Source organism: Pteropus medius, unplaced genomic scaffold (assembly GCF_902729225.1).
Source record: "Pteropus medius unplaced genomic scaffold, Ma_sr-lr_union100, whole genome shotgun sequence".
Classification (NCBI taxonomy): Eukaryota; Metazoa; Chordata; class Mammalia; order Chiroptera; family Pteropodidae; genus Pteropus; species Pteropus medius.
This window is the reverse complement of record NW_024356249.1, coordinates 20,903,574-20,931,073: the sequence shown is the minus strand read 5'-3', so window position 1 is coordinate 20,931,073 and position 27,500 is coordinate 20,903,574. Positions and strand designations below refer to the sequence as shown.

The 27,500-nt window shown below is 31.6% G+C and overlaps 1 protein-coding gene across 1 annotated transcript in view; it reads left to right on the top strand.

Annotated features, from left to right (window-relative positions):
* FOXP2 (forkhead box P2) overlaps positions 1-27,500 on the top strand; it is a 518,125-nt gene that overhangs the window by 450,689 nt on the left and 39,936 nt on the right. The window contains exons 9-14 of the mRNA XM_039860643.1: positions 3,916-4,053; positions 5,185-5,364; positions 6,921-7,143; positions 17,092-17,305; positions 18,955-19,059; positions 26,393-26,480. Coding sequence (XP_039716577.1) covers positions 3,916-4,053; positions 5,185-5,364; positions 6,921-7,143; positions 17,092-17,305; positions 18,955-19,059; positions 26,393-26,480 — 948 coding nt within the window. The remainder of the gene's footprint in view (positions 1-3,915; positions 4,054-5,184; positions 5,365-6,920; positions 7,144-17,091; positions 17,306-18,954; positions 19,060-26,392; positions 26,481-27,500) is intronic.

Sequence of the window (27,500 nt, the reverse complement as noted above, 5' to 3'; positions counted from 1 at the left end):
ACGCTAAGAATCTTTCCAATCACCCACACATAACTGGGATGTTTAATTAAGTGACATGCTTAATATGCAAACTCAACACATTCAGAAATGTTCCATCTGAATTAGATTATAAAAAGATGGTGTGCTCATTATATCAAATAAAATTTTTGGTCCATTTTCACAACTCTTAACTCTAGATTCATTTGAGGGGAGGCATGATCTTTGCATTTTCTGAATAACTCGTTGACCCTTACAATGAAGTACACTTAGAAGTTTAATATAAACATATTTATAATTTTGTTCTTAAAATCTAAAGTCATCATCTACCTATTCTAAGATAATGGCTAAATACTCTTTTCGACTTTTACTATTTTGACTCATTTCAAGTTTCAGAATTTTTTCTCTCTCATTTCAGAATATATAACTCTATCTTTAAGTTCAAGTACCCAGTACGTGGTGCACAGAGCAACACACTAGGTTTGTGCTTAATTCATCTAATGAGAAAATAAATAGGTTAATTGAAACCCTTATTTAATGCATCGCGATAGGACATTTGAGATGTCAGTATAGTAAATACCCAGACAGAAAAAAAGAGAAATCTACTAACCAAAATTAGCTGTGTTTCCTTCTTTCATATTTGAAAATTTTAATTGATAGACTACAGTTTTCATGAGGACACCCATTTAAAGCCAGCTATTTCTTCTGGTTATATTTCATAGCTGCATAACATATCATGTTTTCTTAGACCCTACCAGACTTTTATTTGACTTTTTACTGGAAAATATCTGTAGTAAATTCTCCTTTCCCTCCTCTATCACACATCTAAATTATGGCCGCTCATCAGAACTTTTGCATGAATAAAATTGCGTATCTAGTGGAAAATAAATCCTTAACACTTAACTTGTTAAGGTATATATATTTTAGGTTATCCATAGAACTTTAAGTCTGATGATGGTTTTATATGTTTAAATATTGATAAAATAGCTTAATCTGCAAAAAAATGTTATGTACTTAGTTACTCTCTATTCATCTTTTTCAATGAATTCCTAGAGTAGCTTATAATAGGAAAGAAATGCAGTGACACAGTAATAAAAGAGATAAAGGAGGAATAAAGGAAATTTGTCACAAAATGAATCACTTAAAATGGAGAAGTTCTGCATTTTAGAAATTATTAATTTCTAAACAAGGCAAGCTGAGTAGTCTATATCCATCATATAACTGTCACTATAAGAAAGCCTAATTTTCTGTTTATTCAAATAATTTAAATTTTTAGTTGCCTCAAATGTTTCATTTTGGATGAGCTTATGTATGTGGATTTAGGGATGATAGTGTTGGCTTATTTGTAATGTCAGAAATCCCTCAGAAGTGCGCCTGGGCTTTTCTACACAAATAATTAATTTTAATTTGTGTTTTTGTACATATCTTACTGAAGTAGAATGTTCAATTAGTTGTGTGTTAGTTGGCTTATCTTTCTTTATATCTTTATGTCTGTGTCAGCTTTAGATGGCAGTTTCCTAGAGGGTAGGCCAGAATCTGCTTAAAATTTACAGAACATCACATATATGTGATTCGTGTGATTTCAGGATGACAAGTATGCAGTTATTTTTATGTATTAAAGTTTTAACTGTAAGGGAAATACAAACCATTTTAAGATTAAAAAATTATTCATCCAACCATAGTGAAAGGGAAAATGAACTCTATAGAAGACGAAGGTGGAAAACTTGCCTAAATATGCTTATAGACCAAATCAGTTGCAATAGCAACAAGCTATAGTGTAATGTAATTTGTTTAAGCTGAAATCTGACTGTAAACTTGAAGTGTATTATCACATGCCTTCATTCATAAAACTTTTCTTATAAAGTGCATTCGTTATCAGTTACACATAAAGTACTCTCACTTGTAGATATAGAGATAATTAAGTGACAACACTCTATGTGCTAAAAAGTGATAAAGCACTGTTAGGTGAGAGAAGTGTGGCAAGTATCTCATCACATAATAGACTTTATAAAAGGTATACAACTACATGTATATATCTGTATGTATGTACATAGCTATCTACATATATGTAATATCTATCTGTCTACCTACCTATTCATCTAGATTGGCATTTCTTTTAAAATTTAACATGTCTGTCTTCTCTGTTATTTGGAGACAATATGAGGTAAAATGATTATTGGAAGAAAAGACATTTTTGTAGATAGTTAATTTTTTCCAAACTATTTGTTTTAATCATTCTATTTGTTTATCAAAAAATAAATAATTAAGTAAACTGACTATTAAGTGTTTAAACAACTAAAGTAAACAGTTGGGCAACCTGTTGGGTGAATTAATATCACAACAAGTATTTTAGAATGCCTTCCATTATGATAAATTCAAATATAGTAACCTATAGGTATGTCAGTGTGTTCTTTAAAAGGCCAGAAATATTTTTGGAAATCATTTTTGATTTTGTTATAGTGTGACTATTTATCTTCCTTTTACAAAATTAGATCTAATTAATTCATATTTTAGGATATCAACATGGAATAGAAAAGACCTAGCCCTTTCCTAGTATTAACTATGAAGTTTTTTTCTTGAGAGAGGAATTATTCCACTCTGAATACTTTTTTTTCTAACTTCTTTTTTATTATTAATTTCTCTTTTATTACACAAAGTGCCAGACTTGAAACATTTGAATTGTGTTAAAAATGACTATTAAAATAAATTGTGAGCCATGTCTGTTAATCTTTTTCTGTTTTCAAAGACATGTTTTTCCAAGAATTTGTTCTAAAGCAATGTTTATACAAATACTTGTTTTTATTTACAGTAAAAGTGAATTGTTTTTTCTAAGAAAGAAAATGATTGCTTTTTCAAGGGTTGCAAACTTGGCTAGTTGACAAGTTTGATTAATGCTCGTTAGTACTACAAGCCATGCCTTCAAACAGTGAGACTGCCATGGAATTTAGCATATACTTCAGGTTTTTGTGCAAGGTTTTTGTTTACCTCTCTGGCCATCTCTTTCTTATCTCTCCACATCTTTATCGCTTTCTCTAAGGCTTTCTCCCTAGCTTTCCTTTACTCTTTATTTTCCTTGCTTCCCCTTTCTCTTCTATTTCTTTCTCTTACTCCTTATTTCCTTTTCTTTTCTGACTTTAATTCTCAGACCTTGAAGAGGAAGGAAACGGTAGAGAGGAAATTTTAAGCAAAATAATATTTTTTTTTAGTTTAATGAATAACTTTTGAGTAATTTTTAGGTTCCTGGACTTCCTGGTGTAAGTTCATGTAGCTTGAAATAAGGAAATGTTTAAAGAAGAAGCTAGAATACTAGACTATGATTACTTCTTTGAGAGGACTTATCTATGTACCTATTTTCTGAATATGTATATATCTCCTATATGAGTTACTGCGTGTAGGAATATATATTATTATATGTATTTTTCTAGTAGTATATTACATATAAAATTTTGAAGATAGTGATTATGTTTTATGATTGAGTACATTCTATGTATATTCTCTTACTAGTTTTGATAACATATTTATAGGCATATTATTTCCAATTGTTTCATCTTTATTATTATTTCAATCATACCTTTAAACTATTTCAAAAGGCTTTTCCTTTATAACACTGTGACACTGATGAAAATATCACTTATAAAGTACTGAGAACACTGATTTGTAATTGTTTATTTTTAACTTTGCTAGTCAAAGCTTAAACATCTTAGCATAATACATTAAAGATGTGGAACATAAAGATAGAATCTGATGAAATCTGATGCATCTGGAAAACTAGTGTCTAAATACTGTGGAACTTTAATATTATTAGTAAATAGTTAAATAACAACAAATATTACATAAAGTTATTGGTCATCATCGCTAAGGAATTTAGTAGAGATGGCAAACAGCAGTGAAGTATGTTACCAGACATTGATTATAACCACATTTTCTCTCTCTTTCAAGGTGCCTGTGTCGGTGGCCATGATGACTCCACAGGTGATCACCCCTCAGCAAATGCAGCAGATTCTTCAACAGCAAGTCCTGTCTCCTCAGCAGCTCCAAGCCCTTCTCCAGCAACAGCAGGCAGTCATGCTGCAGCAGGTAATGTGGGTTACCTGCTTTGGTGTTCTAGCATGGCGCAGAAGTTATGCACTTACGTTGACAGCCTCATGGGCATATTTAACAATTTATTTTCCATTTGAAGAGACAACCTAGCAACATGCTAGAATACAAAGGTAGTGCTTTAATTGCAAAGCTGCATAAGAAAATTTAGATCTTTTGGTCTTTTTAAATTCATTAAAGTCTAAAATGAAAGCAGAGAAAGGTGTAATTTCAACATGGAATAAATCAAATTTAAATATCTAAATTCTTTGTACATTTGCTCTGTAGACTTGCCAATAAAAGTGCAAAGAAACATGAATAATTGTTACTTTTCAAACTTCTAACACTTTAGTACTCTTTTTAGTTCACACAATACTGGCCATTTTGTCACAATAGGAGAAGTAACATACGAGTTTTTTGGTTTTGGGTTTTTTTAAATATGTCTGCGTTTCAGAAGAGTAGTACCTACTTTTTAGGAAAAAAATTAAACAGCTAGGCCACTGGTTAGTGAAATTTAGTTAGTTGGTTTGTTTTGTTTTTTTAAATGACAAAAATAATATGTACATCATTTGAGCTTCAAGTATATATAAAGTGAACTTTATGTTATAGCCTTACTTATTATAGTGAAAATATTATGCTTTACCTGAATTCTTATATATTTAATTACTTTGCTGTCCTCTATGATGATGACCATAGGCCAGTTGCTCATATTTCTACCTGACATTATTCTGTATATCTGTTGAATTAAAATTTTTTTCCAGTAAGAACTGAACAACCTGATTCTATGTAGCTATATATTTGAGTCTTACAAATGGTAGAGTATAATCTATTTTTATGCTATTGGGACTCAGATGTAATAATTTAGGGTATTCATTTGGCTCTGGCCCTTTAGAATACAGATTTTCTATACCTTTTGTTTAGGGATTTTTGGATTCTGGATTGGAAAATTTCAGCTGCCTTGGAAAAAAATGTATGTAGATCTGTCTCCTTGAATCCAATGCATATTTTTGTTGTTCTCATGAGACGAATCTTGATACTCTACCTACCGTATGCCAGTCTAGAAGGGTTTAGGAGATTTGTAATACATGAAACTTTTGCCTTTATTTATTAAAGTCAAAATGGTTTATTCAGCAACAACTACAAGAGTTTTACAAGAAACAGCAAGAGCAGTTACATCTTCAGCTTTTGCAGCAGCAGCAACAGCAGCAGCAGCAGCAACAGCAGCAGCAGCAACAGCAGCAGCAGCAACAGCAGCAGCAGCAGCAACAGCAGCAGCAGCAACAGCAACATCCTGGAAAGCAAGCAAAAGAGGTAGGATTTGGTCAGCTCATCAGTACAGAAAAATGTGAGGTTGAGAAAAGAGTTGAGTTGAGGGTGGTCTCAGATCTTCCTATCACAAGGCTCTTGCTGTCAAAGACGCATTATCGTATATTTTACTGAGCTTAATAACAGTGACAGGAGAACTCTCATGTTCTCCTCTTTTGTAACATGGGACTTGAGAGTTCCAATCTAATGCTGTCTAATGTTCACTAATGAATCGCAGTGTACAAAGAGCAAGCTGTGTGGTGGACAAAGTACTGATTATCTTGTATTCACCGAGACTCTAAGTTGGTGAGGGAACTTTATATTTCTTAGTGCTGCAGCTCAGAGAACATGAATGCAAATTTGGTCTGTTGTTGGGGGGTGGGAAGACTAGGAGAGAAACTGGTTGAGCACAGATTTCAAAGTCACAGGCCTCTGATTAATGAACTGCTACTGTAGGTTTGGAGTGGCGAGTAGAAAGTTACAGTTTGATATGCTCATAAATCAAACTGACAAGCTGGCTTCTCAGGCCTAGCTTGCACTTGTCAGCAAACTGCATCAAATATAAACATAATACAAACAAAACATGTTGAAGTAGTTAAATTGATCAGCAGGTATCAGAGTCGTTGTCTTCAAGCTGCCCATTATGCAAACGTCCAGGAAACAGTTTTGACCTCCTGAGGCTTTGATTCTGTTTGGATTTGTGAATAGAATTTCAGACAGCCATCAACTACAGAATAGAAATTGCTCCCTTATTTCTCCGGAGGCTTTGGGCAATCCACATGACTTGCTCCATTATGCAGTCTGTTTTCCAGTGAGCGCATCAGAAGTTTCTTTTCCCAAACTAAAAAGGAAAGGTCTTCCACAGCAGCTTGTCTTTCTCTGAAGTGTGACTGCCTCTCATACCCTCCCGAGTCCAAAGAACTCAGGTTTTTAATATAATGCCTCACAAAATTGGAAGTTATACTTTTTCTTATAATAAGGGCACTTTCTTTTTCTGCCTTGAACCTGATCCTGCCATTAATATATTTCAACAAGAGAGGAGAAGAAGGAAGAGAGAGAGAGATAACAGGCCTCTCCTGTGAGGGCTACATCCCAGTTTCCTAATAGAACACTAGAGACCACATTCGTAGACCTCCGCAGATCAAACTTATTAAGTTGGAAAAAAAGATTGTTGTCGAAGTTGACCATTTCTATAAAATGTTATTTTTTAGTCTAAATAAATTCATTATCCTCTGCAATAAGTCGATTTTTTAGAAATTCTGAACCTTTGTTACAAACTTTCTCTTGACTTTGTACCATACTCTTAATGCAATACTTTCTGGTTCTCTGCTGCTGTATAATATTTAAAAGAAAGGCAGCTGAAAATCTAGAACTTGTTCGCATTCTGCCCTTGACCTTTGACCATGGAACAATCATTCAAAAGCTCACTGGGGCAATGAAAGGAATGTACATTTCTCTGTATGAGAGCTGTTCGCGTAGATCATGTTCTCTGCTGTTGACTGGGCTGGGTTTTCTGACAGCAGCAGCAGCAGCAGCAACAGCAGCAACAGCAGCAGCAGCAGCAGCAGCAGCAGCAACAGCAGCAGCAGCAGCAGCAGCAGCAGCAGCAGCAGCAGCAGCAGCAGCAGCAGCAGCAGTTGGCAGCCCAGCAGCTTGTCTTCCAGCAGCAGCTTCTCCAGATGCAACAACTCCAGCAACAGCAACATCTGCTCAGCCTTCAGCGTCAGGGACTCATCTCCATTCCACCTGGCCAGGCGGCACTTCCTGTCCAATCACTGCCTCAAGGTATATACAAAATGTGGTACATACTGCATTTCTAATCTTGCACTTTCTACCATGGCCGGTCCACCGCATACCTTGAGAAATTTTGTTCTTATGACCTTCAAGTTTATTATTAAAACTTTATTAACATAGTTGCATGACACATTATTTTTAAGACTCATAAATTTTACTACACCCTGTTTTCAAATGCTTTGGTAGATATTAAATGTGTATTTATTAGTCATATGGCAGAAAATAATTTATAAGGGCAACACAAGCACTATTGAACATATACTGAAGATCTGCAGAAAATTAGATTAGTGAGAAAACTAACAATACCTCATTTAACATAAATGAACTGACATAAGTTTTGGTTGACAACTGATTAAAAAAAGATAGAAGTTTCTAATCCTTACATTGCAACCCCTGTATATAAAAGAGAGGCTTTATGTATTTCTGCAGTGCATATTCCTAGTTATACTGTATGGCAGAGGTCCCCAACCCCCAGGGCCATGGACCGGTACAGGTCTATGGCCTGTTACTAACGGCCATACAGCAGGAGGTGAGCGGTGGGCAAGCAAGCAAAGTTTCATCAGTATTTGCAGCTGCTCCCTAGCACTGGCATTACCACCTCAGGTCCACCTCTGATCTACAGGCATTAGGTTCTCATAGGAGCACCAGTCCAAAAATATTGGGGACCACTGCTGTAAGGGATCCCAACATACATTATGGGACCAGACTGATCCTATTTTCTCTAAAATAATGTTGCTTATGCATGAATTGTGAATAGCTTTGAAAAACTAAACTGTGCTCTTATTGTTTTTTTTCTGATAAGAAAATTTTGTATGTACTTTGATAGTACAATAATACCATATAGTAATACAATTTATGTATTTATCATTTGACTCTTTTGGGAAATGGAAAGAGTTCGGAGTAGAAAAAAGAAAAATAATTGTAAATAAAATGAATCCTTGTGTGCTAAAATTCTCAACATAGGTAAAAGTCATATTTCATTAAACTTCATAAAAGCATATTCTAATTTGCATTTAGATTTTGTTAGAACAAACTTTAATCCAAATGAATTTTGAGTTAATTATATTTGTTACATAGGGGCTCATATTGTAGTAGTATTTGCTGTGCATTTTTCTGACTATAGGATGCACTGAAGAAAAGAAAAACAAATATACAAAAATTAAATGAACTACAGTCTTTAAAATGCACATAATCATTGTTTCTGCCACATGAAATTAATAACATTATGATCAATCTTTTTCTTTTTATCAAATATTGTCTTCTTGGCTTATTTTTCCCAGAATTCCCTCTTTGACTTGACTTCAGATCCTCTTAGTCATCTGATTGAATCATTCTTAGGAAATCAAGAAAGATAAAGTTAAAATAGTGAAAGAAAAACAAAGCAATAGCTACTTTTCTATGTCATTTCAAAAAGAATTAAAATAAACCATGGTGTAACCATAGCAATAAATGTTCTTTTCACATATTATTATTCTTTAGAAAAATAAAAACAATTTGAGGACAAATAAATAAATAAGATTTAAAAAGAAAGGAATTTATAAGTTAATTCAATGTAAACATGGATTTCTTTGGTAGAAACTACACCAAAACAGAAGCAAAAAATTCATCTCACTGATTTTTTTTCAGTAAAATTTAAATGAAATCTGTATTTGAGATCAAATTATGAGAATCTCCTCCATAGAAAAATATGATCCACCATGACTATTTTGAGTAAAGCCATTCAAAGAAACATTTTAGGGAAGTTTAAAATAGATGTTCATAGAAATAAAATGTAACTTATTTGAAATATATATGCTAGCCTGCATTCTTTCAAAACAAGCATACACATATATCTGGGGGCTAGGTACAAAAGATGAAGGGATTAAGAAATACATAAATGTCTAATTACCATGCTGTACAACTGAAACTAATATTAAGTAGTTTTGAATATCAACTGTAAATGAAAAAAAATAAAAATTAGACTGCAAAATAAATAAGCAAACAAATAAATAAATATCTTGCTGAACTAGGAAATTTATTATGGTTATACTATGATATAACCATTCTAATAGTTTTTAAATGAAAATTTTCTCTTCTTTTCTGAGCTTTCTTTTGATATAATTATCTTTTTCTATTTTATTTGTACTCTCTATAAGGTATATGAGAGAGAAAATGCGCAGGATGGAGAACATTGAGGAAAAGGAAGTAAATCTGAAAACATATCTGAGTTTGAGCAGAAAATTTATATTTTAAACAACAAAGATCAAAGTCATTATCATGTTTTTCCACTGTTTAGATGAGAAGTATAAAAAGTGCCATCATGAAGACCAATCAGCCAAACACAGGCAGAATGTGTCAGCTATAGTAAAGAAACTGATTTTTTTGGTGCTGTGCTGTGAAATTAGAGTGTGAGGATGTAAAGAAGTATGTGTTAGAGTAGAAACAGTTCTGCCTTAGTTAGTGGTTATTTCAGATGAACAATATATATTTTAAATATATTTATTATATAGTTTCCCAGTCCACTTTACACCAGGTTTTGGTTGGTTGGTTAATTAGCCATGAATAAGAGCCATATGACAACTGAGTAGGATTAATATGCAATAATAACGTTCTCATTGAGTTCTTAAAAATATACCGTATTTGCAGTATTTATCCCCATGACTTAACACAGCTTCCTCAGGCTGTTTTCAACGTTATAACTTTTTTCAACTATATAAAAATATGTATATGATAATCAGATAAATTTGATAAGAGTAGGAGTTATACATTTTTCTCTATATTGCAAAATGATGTAATGTATTTTATCATTTTAAAGTATATTATTTTAAATATGAAGTATTTAAAGGCATCATGAATATTACTATAATACTGAATTGTAATGAAAAATAGGCAATTAAATTACCTTAAGTATATGTATAGAGTGAGTATAGGTATATAGAAATTAAATAAAAAAGGATGGATTTGTAAGTCAATCTCAAATAATATACTGAATATAAAGCAATTTGCTACATAGATATTATAGTTCATATATCAACTAGTAATACACAGAGACACATTTTCATGACCAGATATCATTGTCTACAAGTTAGAAAACAGAAAATTATTGTACATATATTTTAAACTTTGATATGTTTTTGACATGATAGAAGTCAGTGTATCCTAATATACCATATATTCACAGGTTTACTGTGATTATAGGGACTAAAATATATGTGGTAAAAATCTACATTTCATTCCAACTTTTTGCATATTTTTGAACTTAGGAAAGTTATTTAAAACATAACATTTTTGTTACCAATCTGAAAGACCAAAGGGAACGCTAGATATCAAGCCAGAACTATTTTTAAGTAACACTTTGTAGAACTAGAATAGCTTGAAATCAGAGAACTGTTGAATAATAAAGAAAATGAAGTCTTTTGAAATAAAACATAATGATATCCTTTATGCTGTTAGGAATGTTTGTCCTTGGCATCATTATTTAGCCAAATCAGTTATTTGGCTTTGACTTCATTCTCTGCTTCTGGAAATCTAAATAGCTAAGTACCTACATTGATACCATTTCTGGCATACCTGATTTTTTGCTTTATCTGTAATTATGTAAGGTTGCATAGATCACCACTGTATATTCAGGGTAACAGCAGGAGCAATATAAACAATGCATTTTATGCAGAATTATTGTTACCATCTTAGCATTCCCTTTCAAATATCATAAGTCTTCAATTTGTAACTTGGAGAGAAAATTTTCTTTGGGGTTCTATATAATGAATCTCCCATCAGCAAGCAGAAATATAAATATACACTTATTACTGAAGTAATAAAACTTTGCAAAGTTATCTGTGAATGTTGTTAATTTTATGTATAAAAACTAACATAAAAAATAAATACATAGGGAAATATTCAAAGTGTGATCTTTTGAGAAAATGTAAAAAATATAGAAAGATGGAGAATATTATATCATAATTCCAATTGTTGAAGAATTGTTTAGTGTGCTAGCATGCATATATTAAAATGGATTTAATTCCATTTATGCCATAAGACTTGAAAAAGTTTTATTTATCAATTCTTTGAGGGGTGACTAAGAAGCAGAATGTCAATTTTGCCACATTAAAATTTCACGATGAGGAAAACTGAGAAATTATTGTTTTATAGTAGAATATCAATCTTAAAAAATACTGCCTGTAAAAATGTTAGCATTAAAATCATAGTAAGAATTTTTTTATATCAAATGTATTCTCATATCTCAGAAGTTTCTTCTTTGGTTACAACGTTTGCCTTTGGTCTCAGTTTCAGCCAAATAGGGATTTCTTTACCCTCTGTAATTCAGCATTTGGACAAAATGTGTATTCCGTACACCTCTCATTAAACATACATTTTAAAGATGAGTATCATACCTACAGGTTATAGTAAGCCCCTAGTCAAATATAAATCAATAATATGTTAGGTTTGGCACATTATATATGAACACATAGATCTCTGAAGGATAGCCTAGGAACTTGAATAATGGTTGCCTTTGGAGAGGAGAACTAGGGACCAAGAGGTCAGAGCTGTTAGGGAAATTTAATTTTGCAATATATACACTTCTCTGTTATTTAATTATTTTGGCCAAGTGTGTATACTACTTTTTCAAAATGTAAAATTTAATATGAAAAGTAAAAATTACATGATAATATTTTAATAATTCAAATTGCTTAATATCAAATTTGTTCAATAAAATATATGAATGATATAAATACTCCTACCAAAATTTGCTTTTCTTACTTTATGTCAGAAGAAACCCTAGAAAAGAAGCAGAGTATAAGTAAATAAGTTAATTAAAAATTCACAGTAGATTTATCTTATATCATAATGCATAAAATGCTTTTACTTAACTTCAAAACTAATTACTGGACATAGAAAATGAAAGGACATTGAAAGAAACTTTTATTTTTGAGCACAAAAGAGTCCTAATGTAATTTTTACCAATAAGTAAAACCACTGAAATTTTTAAACCTGTGTGTCCAAAGGATATATAATCTAGATATGAATAATCAAATTTTAATTAATTCTTAGCAGAGTGTTTGGTACCCAGTTGTTACTCCACAAACTCTGATTCCAAGATTAAAAAATTATTAATTAACTGCTTTATCTACGAGGTTATATGCAATTTGGTTAGGAATTCATCCTTTTATTTATTCAATTTCTGAAAAAACAAATCTTTTAATGCTTATTTTCAGTACTGGCAGTGTAGAAGAACAAGCTCAAGTCATCATTAAAAGTAGAATAGAGTTCATTTTTATATGGTTATGGAATTTTAAAATTACATAATTATGAAACTTTTTAGCATTAGGATGTGTTTGTGTGTGTATCCTTGACATGTTATTAAAGAAAATCTAATAATCTTCACTTAAGATTTCAAGTTGACTATTATTCTACGATGGCTTAGTCCACTGATTCCAAGATTATGCTTGCCAGTATATTAGTGTTCTGGTCAGCTGAACAAAAATCTTTTAAGTTTTATTCATTGAGCTTTCACTCACCTCAGGCACTCTTATAGGTAATCGGGATAAAGCAGTGAAGAAAACATAAAAATCTCTGCCAACATAAAACGTACACTTTAGTGTAGAATAGACATTAAATTAAGTAAATATATAGTGGTAAGTACTAAGGACAAAAATTTTAATGTAAGGATAGGAGGAAATAAAGTAACAGTAGGAAATGGGAAGAGTTGAACTTATAAACATGGTGGCCAGGGAAGAAGTCCTGGGAAGGGAATATGTAAGTAATGACCTAAAAATGTGAGGGAGTTTTGCCATGCATTAGCTGTAGAGCAAGTCTCTTAACTTTTCTGTGCCTCAGTGTCTTCATCTCTAAACAGCAACAGCAGCAATAGTGGTTTGGGGTATTAAATTAGTTGTCATGTGTGAAGCACTTAGAAAAGTGACTGGCATATCAGAAGCACCATATAAGTATCTGTTAAATAAAAAAGGAACAAAGAAAGCTAGTAGAGAAGTGAGTTGGAGTCAGAGAAGCTATACAAACAGGAGCTTAGTTTTGAATTTGTAAGCTTTGAAAAATCTGTTAAGATTATGAATAGGCAGCCTGCAATCGAAGGGAGGGGACTAGACTGGAGATCACTTGATGAATCCTAAATTTATGCCTGCTGTTTTAAGACTAAAATAAATTAGTGTAATTGTTGAAGGGGTTCATTGGAGGGGTTTTTCCCTTCTAATATTATTGTAAAACACTGAATTAAAAAAAGATTCAAGTTTTCTTAATTCCTAGACACTCAGAACAGTTTTACATGCTAACATGAATCATAAGTGTCCCAGACAGAGACCACAGACCTCCTAGAACTCTTAGATTAAAGTGTTTAGAAGAGTGTTGTTCTATAGAACAGTGTAGGAAATACTGAACTTGTTATATTACTGAGGGAAAAATAAATTAATTCTTGAAATCATCAAAACTTCTAAACTTACAAAACTTTCAAAATTGTACAAAATTGATTGATGAGTTGTTTCATATTCATAGTTTTGTATCCATAGAAAAAAGTTAAGGAAATTGTAGATGTAAAAACTTTGCCTTACTTTTAAATTTTTTTCCCCAAGTTATCTTCACATTAGAATCATCATGGAGTTTCCAAAACTACTGATGCCTGGGTCCTGGCACCAGACATTGTGATTTAGTTGATTTGGGCTGTGGTCAGGGCACTGGAAGTTTTGAAATATCCCCAAGTTATAATATACAGACACTTTTGAGAACCCCAGCTAACAGGAATATCTTTTTGATGTAATGTATTCTCTTCCCCTTACCTATAATATTTAAAAACCATTTCCTCTTCCTTTTAATTAAGAATCATTATCTGGATAGTGAACAGGTTATTTATTCATCAAATGTTTATGTGCTTGTATCTATTACCATTTCATTGTGATACTATGCTAATACCACTAATTTTCAATGTAAAAAGAATAATATAATAGAAATCTACTTTTGAAAGGTAAGCAGAGACTTAGGTAAAATAAATTATTAATGAAATACAAAAACTAAATTATTGAAAACATCTTTAACTGACACAACCTCTAAAAACAATTGAGTCTTTAGCCGAGACACAAAATTTTATTAGCTGCTTATTCTGTTAGAATCAAGTACCACTTATAATTCTTTAGACATTGGCCTTACAGAGTAGCAATATTCATAAAGAATATGTTGTTTAAGAACCACAGAACTTCATGTGGAAACCAAGATGTCTTCGAGAACTGTATGAATCTGTTAAAATCAATGAAATCAACAAATATTCATTGAGCACATACCAAGCACTATTCTAGGCACCGGGAATATACCTATAAAATAAGAAATTTCTGTTCTTGTTAAGCTTAAATTATACTAGAGGGAGACTGATGATAAGTAAAACAAACAAATAAATAATATAATTTCAGAGACTGCTAAATGCTCTAAAGAAACAAAGTAGACTGAGATCATAGAGAATGATAGAAGGCAGGGTAGGAAGGGCCAATGGTTGACAGTGTAGTCCAAGACCTCTCAGAGGAAGTGAGGGAGGGAACCATGGGAACATCTGCAACCAGGGTACCCAGGCTGTGGGAACAACTAGAACAATAGCTGGAAAGAGAGCAAACGTTTGATGCATTCGAGAATAAGCAGAAGGCAATTATAACAGAATGAAATGTAGAGAGAGCGAAGTCAGAGAGGCAGCAAAAGACAGGTGGTAAATGCCAGTACTTCATAGGCCATAGTAAGGTGTTTTCTTTTTCTTTTCTTGTTTTGTTTTGTTTTTTCTAAATGTTCCGGAAAGACATTGGAAAGACATTGCCTGGGAAGTGCCATGGCCTAATTTACATTTAAAAAGAAATTCTGGCTGATAAATGAAGAGTAAAATATACAAAGGCAAGGTGAAAGCTGAAAGACAGGCAGGAAGCTATAGTAGTGGTCCACGCAAGAGCTAATGGTGCAGCAGAAAGGTAGCAAGTGAGATGCTGAGAGTTTTGATACAAAAGACATGTTGATACTATCACAAAAAAGAATTTGCTAATGGAGTTTGGCTGTTAGGACACCTACCACACACAGACCTGTAATCAAAAAGTTAAAAGCAGAAAAGTTTCAGAATCCTAGATTAAAACTAGAATTAAAGCAGTAATTATTGATCTTTATATAGAAATTGTTTCCTATGTAATAGAAATACCTTACTTTATTAAGCTATTCTCTTTTTCATCAAAAAAATATTTTTAATAACTTTGGAAACCTGAGTTATTCTATCTTTTCTTTAGTCTCAGGCTGTGTCTTAAAATCATGAGGAGCCAGAATCACCAAAATGATAGTTTTCAGTAAAACTATCTATGTGAAATGGTGATAGGCATAGCAATTTAAACTTACCATTGTCATGAATAATTTGACCCAGAAGTTATGTGTGGAGCAGTGAGACTTCTTCTGTCACTTTGGGCTACTTACCGCTATAATCAGTGATTCTTTCACTTGCAGGGGTAGAGGTGAAAAGGCTCACTCTCCTCACCGTCATATTCTGTTATCTTTCTCCACTCTCCCCTGCCTGTTCCATCCCGCTCCACTCCCACACACCTTCTAATCAATCAGTATCACTGTACCATCTAATATAGATATATGTTGAGTTGTGGGGGTGGGAACATAGTTTGATTAGTACTTTCATTCAATGTTGTAGATAAACATAATAATGAAGAGCATTGATTTTGGAGCCACAGGACATTAGGTTTGAATTGTCTCTACTAGTTATGAGCTTAGTGATTTGGGGCAACATAGTTCATCTTTCTGAGCCTCCACATCCTCATCTGTAAAATGTAATGATTTCTAACTTCAGTTACAGTTAATTGAGATTATGACTATAAAGTATCAGACATAGTAGATGTTCAATAAATGACAGCAATTGTAATTACAACTACATTTTCTTTGTATATCTTTATTCAATAATTTTCACATTTTTAATATAATAGTTTAAGAGCAAAGGCATTTAAGTCAGACTGCCTGGATTTAAATCATAGCTTTATTGCATATAAGATTTATGACCTGGAGATAGTTTTGAACCTCATTCCCACTTTGTTTCCTTATCCATAATTTGTTGAAATAAAAATATCAACTCCATTGGACTGTAGTGAGGATTAAATTTAGAGCATAAGATATATAAAGAGTGTATGAAGGCACAGTACTTCACACATAAAAGTACTATTGTATAAGTCAAATACTACAAATAGTCTCTCAATTCCTTGTTTGAAAATTATAATTAAAAGCTAAAAGAGTGTGCTTAGCTTTTTTATTTTCATTCTTTATAAATCAGGTAAATTTGCATAATCTGAGCCAAGGAGTTGTTTAAAATGAGTAGTAGTTTTATTCTGTTAGTCATAAAAACAAGGAGAAGTTTAGATATTGTCTGTTTAATTGATCCATTGTTATTAAGCACATTGGCTTATTCAGGACCTCAAAATGAAATCCAATTATTTCAGTCGGTTGTCTGAGAAATATCAAAATAACCAAATTGTCAAATCCAGTTTTATTTTGAGTTGTGTTTACTATATTTCTCTGACATTTTTGTTTACCCTCCTTACTTCTTTTTTTCTTTTCATTTCTCTTGATGTCTTATTTCTAAATTTGTTTCTCTTTCACTTCCTTACTGATAAAAACAATACTAGCAATAAGTAAAACCTATGTTAAAAGTTGAGTAGCTTAATCTTCAGATAGAATTTGCTGGATTTATTTTTCTGTTAATCTTTGTTGTTATTCCAACCACTGTTATTCCCAATATTATTCCCAAATTGGCAGTCTTTAGCAAATAACTGAATAGTCAAGAGAAAAGCTATGGTACTGATGGTATAAAGTACTTAATATTGTATATTAATTATGCCAGTAACATCACTTTTATTATTGGCATCAACCCTAATAACACTAATCTCATTACATGAACTTTGCTTTGTTATATTAGTAGAGCTTTCTTTCATTTTATAGCTGGCTTAAGTCCTGCTGAGATTCAGCAGTTATGGAAAGAAGTGACTGGAGTTCACAGTATGGAAGACAATGGCATTAAACATGGAGGGCTAGACCTCACTACTAACAATTCCTCCTCGACTACCTCCTCCACCACTTCCAAAGTGTCACCACCAATAACCCATCATTCCATAGTGAATGGACAGTCTTCACTTCTAAATGCAAGGCGAGACAGGTAAACCTCATGAGATTTATTCTATGTTCATCTATCACCAAATTTTACTTTAACCATTGATAAAACTAATAATTATTATTTGTACAGGGGCAAAATGTGTAAAACAACAAATTAATCGGATACCTTTATTTAATATTATTTAATATTATTTTATGTTACAAAATTAGTTCACATACCGGCAGTTTGATGGATACAGTGGGAATTTGCCTAAAGAAAGTTATTTTTTAATAAGTGAATGTGGAATTATTGTGTCAATATATTTTTGTGGCTAAGATGTTGTGATTAACCCAAATGCTATGAGAACATTTTACCATTTTTTTAGCTTAATCAGTTTCAAATAATTAAAGATTATTTATTAATTTGAATTATTAATTCAAATAATTATAGATATATATAAACATAAATATGCTGAAATTTATAAATATATTAAAACAAACTTATGGTGGCAACTTTCTGAACACATTTGACTCAAAATCCATAAATAAAAAAAAAATATTTGATTTCAGTTACCAACACTGAGTACATTATGTAAATTTTTAAACTTACTGTTTTATTTTAAGTGTATAGAGACTGGTTTTGTTAAGAAGAGAACTCATGCACTTTTGTTTATTTAGTTCCATTTATTCAGGCATATGGCTATCTAATCATGTTTTTTAAAGTAATTTACATAAAATATATAAGCTAAAATATTGTTCAACTTGAAAAATATATTTTTTAAAGATGAAACATAAGTGTAGGATTTTTTTTAACGAAGTGGCTGAGACTCATATGATATATATCTCTAAATTCAAATTTAAGTGTAGTGTAATGACAGTGTTCTGTTATAGAATATGAATATCTGCCTAGTTGCAACAAATTCTTTCTCATAAACAAATATTTTTTTTCAAAGACATTTAATTACAGTATAGTTTAAAATAGAATGTTATAATTTGGTGATGTTTCTGGTCTTCACTTGAGTATCATGAAAAAATTTTGTTGTTCGCTTACATTATTATAAAATGTTACACCTCTGAATGCTTTCATACTGTTGTTTTATTTGGGATTAATTTTATGTTTATATATTTTAGAAGTTGGTTGATTTCTCTAGGATTCCCTTATGTGATACAGTACTTATCAAAAGTCTTCAATCACTGTAGATGGATATAGCTAATGAACACTGTTCCAAAGTTGAATTTTTTAAATCAGCTGTTACAGTATAAATATATATGTATCACACATAAATATTCAATAATTTAAATGATTCGAAATGTCTATATCTTTTTTAAAAAGAGCATTTCAAAAATCTTATTACTCTCTTAATAATATAGGTTTGCTTTTTCACTTGACTACATATGAATATATATTTTTTATTTAGAGGTAAATGTAACATTAAGGTCATATGGCAGGATTAGCATATGATATTATACAGTCCTCTTAGTTTTTCATCCTTTATTAACAGTCATCTTTGGCTCTATTTCTCCTCTAATTGGAACATCATCTAGCCTTGGCAGTTGAACTATTCAATAGAACGATTAAATTTTTCTGACTGCTCTGAGCTGAATTGACCTGTTTTGACCTGTTTGTCACTGATCGTAACCTGACAGGAGCTAGCAGCCTGCAACGATTATGGCTTCTTGAGATGAATCTGATGCCGTGTTCTTTTGCTACAGCTCATCACATGAGGAGACTGGGGCCTCTCACACTCTCTATGGTCATGGAGTTTGCAAATGGCCAGGCTGTGAAAGCATTTGTGAAGATTTTGGACAGTTTTTAAAGTAGGTTTTTTGTATTTTTTTAAGGGATGGAGTGGAATATGTGGGAGTTTTAGGCACGTTGTTGTAAGTAAACCAAAGAAAGCTGAAGGAGGAAAGTAAAGGTCCACAATGAAGCACACTCTAAGTTTTCTGTCTGTTCCAAGAAGTGGGTTAGCAAAGTCAGGCTGAGAAGGTTAACTCTTTATCCTTATCTTTTCATGTGAATATTTACAAACTATTCAATATGGATTTTTAAATGAATGAAAAATATTAGCCCACTATAATAGCGTCAATAGTTGAAAGATATGTTTTCCAGGTTCGCTTAAATTTTAAATTTTCAATAAAAATTTCAAGTAAAATTATGCGGAGTCATATAATATATGTATTTTTAAACAAACAGACATTTTATAGGTTTACTGTTTAATTGCAGACTTTATGTCCCTTACTTTAAATAGTGGTATTTCAAATACATATTCAAGAAGCATAAAGAAATGAAAGTTAATAGGAGATAAAGCTTTAAAATAACTATATTTCATCCACATTGATACTTGTTGCCCTCATAATCGTAAAGAAACATACATGGTTGTATGTTTGTGTGTTAGGTTATATGGCTTCTCAAGCTTAAAATCAAAACTTGGTGTATCCTTAATTTCTTCATACAGTGACTTTTTTTTTTAATTCTTAAAAGGTTCTTTTTTAAGTGAGGATATGCATCTTTCATGAAACATTTTCCATGCACAATTCCGGTATACAAGAGATTTAAACAGAGAGCTATAGATAGGTTTATGGAGATAAGTGACTTCACAGGCTGAGACTCTTATGTTGTCATGGAGCAGCTAACAGGGTGAATGAACTGTTTCATGCTTCATCAACAATTAAGTTAATTAGCTCATTTGAAATTGCACTGCTTTGTTGCCAGGATGTTGGCAGAAACATCAAAAAGATGTGTTTACAAATGGTAGACTACGGGGTATAGAGCAAAAGTACCTTAACAACAAGGTACAAGTACTTGGCATCATAATAATTTTATAACTGAATTACAGTAAGACTTCCACAAGGATTTTTTGAAAACCTTTTCTTGTTCCTGACCAATTAAAAGAAAATTTGCTTTCTATACTACTATGGCTTTTTTAAACGTTCTGAAATGAAAATGTGCACTCCTCTTATACGAAAACAGTTCTGAGCTACCGTTTTGTTGGGTATGAAACTTATTTGACCGTTCTTGGCAAAGAGAGCATCGAAAATGTTAGGTAACTTTGTTAAAGTTTTCCTCTAAGAAAAATAACATTTGTTAAAATAAAGACAGAATATAGCCATATTAATTCTTTCAACAACTAATTTCATATTTCTTCATTTGGATATGTTAGTAATTTTTAATCTGTTATATTATGCCTTATACTTAAGATTATTTACAGGACTATTGTTTCTGTCTCCTCAGTATGGTAATTTAAGCTGTAGAATTAGCCCAATCACCACACAATTTATTGCTCCAAGTAGTTCTTTCTGACAAAATTCAAGATAAATCTTTAAGAAAAATATGCATACTCTTTCTTCAGTATGATTTCCTTTATAGCACATGGAAAGAAGCATTTTTATTCATCTCAAATACTTATATATATTTTTATTACTAACAAGCAGATGAATAGGAACCCTCATTTTACTTTCTATGCTTCTTTTTTCATAATCATGCTAATACTTTTTAAAATGAAAAATTACAATTAAAAAATAATTTCCTTTCAATTAAATATCAACTTTGGTTCCAAAGAGTGACCATTTTTCCAAACCATTAACTTTATAGGGATGACAGAACAAATGACAGTAGATTTTAAAGCCTTTCTTTTAGTTCATTTTTGTTATGATATGCTTTAGATTCCCTAACTCAAAGATCTGTGGTAATTTCTGTTAATAAAGTTAATGTCAGTGCACAGTACTGAAATGAAATATTAATTAGACATATTTCCATACTGGTATTGTGTTTTACTTAAAATGTATGTGAACTTTGAAGAGAAATAAAATAATAATTTTATTAAATTAATTTCAGTTATTCAGAAAAAAATGTACTTACTGTCTGTATGGAAAGTGAAATGAAGAAGGTACACCACTAATACAGATTTTTTTGGAAAGAAGATTTAGCTTTTCTTTTGTAATAGTGCAGATAATTGAGAGTCTTGGAACAAAAGTGTCGGACAAGTCAAAGCTGTGAAAGATTTTAGCTCTGAGTTTTCTTGTTTATCCATTTTCTGGACATTTTATAGCCAGTGTTTATTGTGAAAGTTTTGTTTTTGAGAAAATATTTTTGTGGCATTTTTATTCCTAAAATGCATTAGAAATAAATTGTATAGCTTGAGCTTTACTTGGGTATCAGACAACTTATCTATTGGTTTGAAATAAAAGTAAACTATCTATTATCACTTAATTTGTTAAATAACAAAGGGTAATAGAAAATGTATTGATTCTCTTTTTCACATTACATTTCCAAATTTGTAGAATCTCTAATTTTGCCCAGCACCGCATGAAAAGCCATCAGAGGAGAGTTGCTTATGTGTAACATGCCTTCATAGTCATATTCGTACATACGTACACATATACTTTAATATTCAATTGAAGTATTATTTCCTATTGAATAAAAATACTTAGGACAAAGTTAGAAACTCTTATCTGTAACAGCCAAGATAAAAGCAGAAAAATAAAAGATGAAGAAAGGCTAGGCTAAAAACAGGTGTTTAGGAAAATTTTTGAATGTTATTATAATGTAGGTGTTGACAGACGCTAAGTATTTGTCTAAGCACTAATCGAAGATCTCACTAGATCACTAAAACCTAAATACTAGTTCTTCATTAATGTCTTGAAAATGTCAAAGTGTAATAACATCTGACAAAACTTTAATACAATTTGGCTACAAAATAAATGATCATTCCCTGGACCTAAATCAGCTTAAATATAGATGGATTGACTTTTAGAGCTAAAACCAAAAGTTTTACAATATAACATTCCTTTTAGCAGACAAGTGTTCTTGAATCTGCATGTGCAGATCCCAGCAGATAAAACATGGTCTGAGATACAAAGATGGATCCGATGTACTATCTTTGAAGAAAGGCAGAATGGTCAGTGTATGTAAAACTATTAGTATATTAAAGAGTAATAAGTTGATGATAAGTGAATTAAGTTTATTTACAAAGAATAAATTTTTAAGGCTCGACATTGTATAAAGAGCAACAAAAAAGGTAGTGGAAGTAGTTTATTTAATGGAAATTTGTTGTATTTTTTTTCTTACAGCTGACTGCTCTAAAATTATGCTTTTACTTACAATGTATTGTCTATTTCTTTGTCTTTGACTAGGCAGCATGGCTACAAAATTATGACCTCAAGAAAGCATTCTTTGAACTTGTCAGAATGTTGTTTCTTTTGGTGACAGTGCCCCCATCTCTCAAAACTAAGGCATCTCACATAATCAGCTAAATGAATAGTGACAGCTAACATTTTGTATTTAAACTCCTGTCAGTGTTTAAACATAAAAAGCTTGATGCAAAATAAATCAAACACCAGTGATATGCAAGTGAAACATTTTGTTAAAATGGTCTCCGACGTAGTTGGATTTAAGTCTGATCCCTTTTTAGCTTATAAAATGCTATAACTTTAAATGAATTTGAAAAATCCAGAGGTTAAAATTGAATTACTAATCTAGGGTGTATATAATTTAAGTACCACACACATTCATAATTTAAAAGCTTCGTTAAAGAGAATTATGTATTAAATAAACTGGAAGGATCTTTTCCTACTTTTCATCTTTCTGAAATGCTTGCTTAATTGTTTTTAGAAAGAATTTGACTGCCTATTTATGTTTTTTTCCAGTCCAGACTACCTACCTAGCACACAGATTCAATGCAGTTTTGAAAGAACATCAGTCGACCACATCATTTATTCCATTTTGAAAACAAAAATCAATATACCTATAAAGTGACCCATAAATTAGAACTGGCTCACACAATGTTTGTTCAGTGCCGCCTTTCTGAAGGCACCCTTTGCATTTTTTCTTCACCTCTCTGTTTGAACTGCAGTCTCGGTAAGAGGCTCATTAGGGGACATTAGGGACTGGAGCTAACCAGAATTCCAGAGCTTGCTTTGCTCTTATTAATGCATAGTAGAGTAGAATGCATTTAAATATTTCATAGACATTCAGTAATTTGTGTGTAATCGCCTTGTTAGCAGAACAGTAGAAGTAGAACAGGCCTGTGAAATGGTGTTAGTGATTGCATGGGTAATTTACAGACCTTTGCCATCAGGAAGAGTATTATTGTTGGCCAGTATGAAGCTGTGAAATAGAACTACCAATAAGTAAAAAAAAGGAAATTAATAAAGATTTTGTAACAAGCATCTTCAGAGATAACAATCATACTTGGTCCTTTATAAGCAGCTATAATTTATGACATAGGCAATATATCAAATGCATAAGATAGTATTATGGAGCAGTCATATGAAAAGGGTATTTGCAACATTAGTTCCAACTTCCTGCAAGGGACATGATTAAATGATTAATGAAATGTCCCTTTGCATATGCATTTTGAAACAGCAATTAGGCACTGACTGAGAAAATCCACCAATCCTCTCATTTTTCAGTATTATCTCATTCTTGATTTATAAATCATAGAGAATTTGAACAGCAATATGTGTAGAACCTGAGATAGTTATAAAAACATAAAAGAGAATAATTTGGGCATAAAATAGTCATAAATACATAAATTCATAATTTAATATTAATATTCAGCCTATTTATTTAGTCTTATTGCATTGTATTTATATCCGACACTATTTCTGTACTTTGATTGGCATAATTAAGTAGGGAGAATGAATAGGAACTATTATTTTACATATCACTGGTAAACAATAGCGAGGAAAGGAGAAGGGAGATGTGGCAGAGGTATGTATGTGTTTTTCAAGTTCTCAGTAATCCACTGGAGGCTGTTCTATAAATGATCATTGAAGGGCTGCAAGCTAGCCTATAATTACAGGAAAGAAAGTGGCAGCTCTGGCATTTCATAACTATGTGTCCTCGAAAAGTGCTTTGTGAGTTTGTCACCAATGATAATTTAGATAGAGGCTCATTACTGAACATCACAACACTTTAAAAACCTTTCGCCTTCATACAGGAGAATAAAGGACTATTTTAATGGCAAGGTTCTTTTGTGTTTCACTGAAAAATTCAATCAAGACAAAACCTCATTGACTATTATTGTAGTCTACAGTCTCTATTCTAATAAAAGCTGCATAGATAAATTGAATAGGTCTCTAAGACCCAAGAATATAATGCAAACATTTTGTACTTTTTTTAGTTCTTTAAATATAGGACAATAATTATCACTAAGAAGTAAACAAAAGTGAAAAACCTTTTTAAAAAGTGATTTCATGCAAAAATAAACATGTTATACTGAATATATCTTTTCTTGTGAAGCTGTATATTCTAGTTATCTTTCTCCATTTATATACTAATCTTTGTGTATAGCCGAAGCATTTGTAAAATATTCATCATTTAGACTGACTGTGGAATAAATATATGTGTGTTCCCCAAGAGTTCATGGTGGAAAATACCTTAAGAAAACACAGCAATATTAAGCTTTAAGAACACAACTACCATTGTAGTACGCTGATAGAAAATTACTTTATTTTCATTAAAGTTTTTGGGAAAAACACCTGAAAAACAATTTTTAAAGACCCTATTTATTAGGAATTAGTGACACTTTACATTATATGCTAGCCTCTGGTTTACTGTAGCATTTCATGCCTCTTTTCCAGAAAATGTGAGTGAATTTTAGTTCTCATTCCAGGTAGATTCATAACAGAACTGAACAGAGCTGAGTTAGGGGCAGATGAGTATAGTGGAAGTGCCTCTCCTGCACTCTAAGCACACATCTCAAACATGACCTGATACACCTCACTATTTTAGTCTGCAGTTTCCCTTCAACCAAGAATGACAATTGTGTCAAGATGCATGGAGATTTTGATGTTATGATCAATGAGAAGGTATTAAAACTGATTTAATTTTTCAAGGGAAAGGGTAGACCGGAACAAAGGTTTCTAATTGCTGAATCTAGATCAATTAATAAATAAACGTACTAATTTATATATTAGTTCCGTCTCAGAAACACCATTTTGATTCTTCTTCAACATATGTGTCTATATAGTATTTTCTGCTTCATTATTAATTTTAAGAAGTATAGGTAAATAATTTGGGCACAAAAACTTATTTGTTGAATTCAGTATACTGATTTTAAGGTTATACTGAGCTTTTTTAGGCTATTATACCATCTAAATGATACTTGAGCCCAGATGGATAAATATATAAAATTTTACTTAATTTTGTGAATATTCTGTTAAATGTTTCACTTACATGCATTGATATGAATATCTCTTAAATTGCTGCCTTAGTTTGCCCACTGGTGAAATAGACACACCAAAGGATATTAAATTACTTGAAGATTATTATTTTTTTATTTTAGGAGGCAGCAAATATATATTATAAATTACAAAGTGTATATTATTGAATATTTTCATGTTCATTGGAGATGCTCTACTAAACTATTTTTGATGTATTAACATACCACTCATTAAGGAGATCTTTTTAAACATGATGTAATAATAACAAATAATGATAATCGACTAATACATATTTAAGAGGAGAGTATGATCATGAGAATGCCTTATCTTTCACCACTTTTGTAAAGATTAGGTTAGGTGTCTCCCAAATAGGACACTATATACGAAATGTCAATCTTGCTTCTGATTATCAGAATCTTCAATGTACTTTATTTATCAAAAACAGCAAGTGATCATTCTTCATAAGTATTTTGGGTTCCATGGAATGATGATTTGCCGTATTTACATAATTCACACCACATCCTGGTGATATAAGACATTGCTCACTAAATAACATCATAGGAACCACAAACTGTTTTAACAGAAATGAAATAGAGAATTGCCTTTGTTCTCTTTAGAATTACTTTTGGTTTATATATTTATAAGTTGCCCTTTTAAAAAATGACATGAGTGTATGAAGTACATCTAGTAATTTACTATTATTCTATAAATGGTTTGGAAAGAAAATTTTTTTTTGTAATAACTGATAAGCTTAGAGACAATGACATTTTCTGCTATCTGAAAGGTCTCTTTATATTACATAAATAATTTTCACTAAACACATAAGCATACTTAACTTTTTGCTGTATAGTTTCAAGGTGTTCCATTTGCCACTGTAGAGGAACATAAGACTTTAATGTAAGTGCTTTTTAAGTGGAGCATATGCCACTGAGATAGACATTGCTCAACATTCTATTTTATGTTTATGTTTATGTTTATTTAGGCACCTTAACAATGAACATGCATTGGATGACCGAAGCACTGCCCAGTGTCGAGTGCAAATGCAGGTGGTGCAACAGTTAGAAATACAGGTTTGTCAAATGCTCCGCCCTAAATGGACACCTTTCTCAGATTTCTAGAGGCTAAAATTTAGTAATGGGCAGATTCTGACTTTGGGTTTTTTTTAACACAATGCCTAATAGAAATAAATGAAATTTTAGATTGTTTATAATGATGGCAATGATTGATAACTCAGGGTAGATTAATATAGTATCATGTAGAATTATGTAATCTTTAGACTACATCATATACATTTGGATATCCCAGAAGAGTTAAATCTAAGTTTTCTCTAATAGAGGTTAGACCAAAACCCCCAATTGAATATGACTTTTATTGTGGAAACAGTTTTTACATGAGCTAATTTTGATTTTTTTCATTAGATTGTATATTATAGCAAAAAGTCTATACAGCATCATGCCTGTAATATAATACCTTGAGAAAAACCTTTTTCTTTCTTATCTCTAGTGTATTTTTAATTAAAGAACTTAACAAAAATTTTTAAGGCTCATTTTTCCTGGAGTAATGGCAAATCATTTATAATATCACAGGTGATAATATATGTATTGTATCAAATGCTGTTAATTTAAGTTAAAAAAACATTTCAGTTAATATTGAAACATTATTTGGCCAAAAAATAAATAGAACTCATAAAACCGATTAGAAAGCAATTATATCAGCATAAATATTCTTATTATGTTTTTACTCTTTAAAACTTCCTCTAATATTTCATCTTAAAGTTATTTTTTCTCAATCAGATCAATACTTTGTTTCATTTAATTAAACATACAATTTATTTTTCCTTACACATTACTACGTCTTGAATTGTTTTAAATCTATCAATTCATAGCATTTTTCCAGAGAGCTGCTAAGAATATTTTATTTTGACTTGTAAAATAATCAAGAACACACAGAAAGCATCATTACAGATATAGTTCTAAAAAGCTTTTTGTAAATCTGTTTACTGTTTATAAAAGGTAGAGTAAAGCAGAAGTGTTCGGCTGATGACTATACAGTGTGCAGTGTGACCAATTATGCCTTTTTTTTCTGCTGTG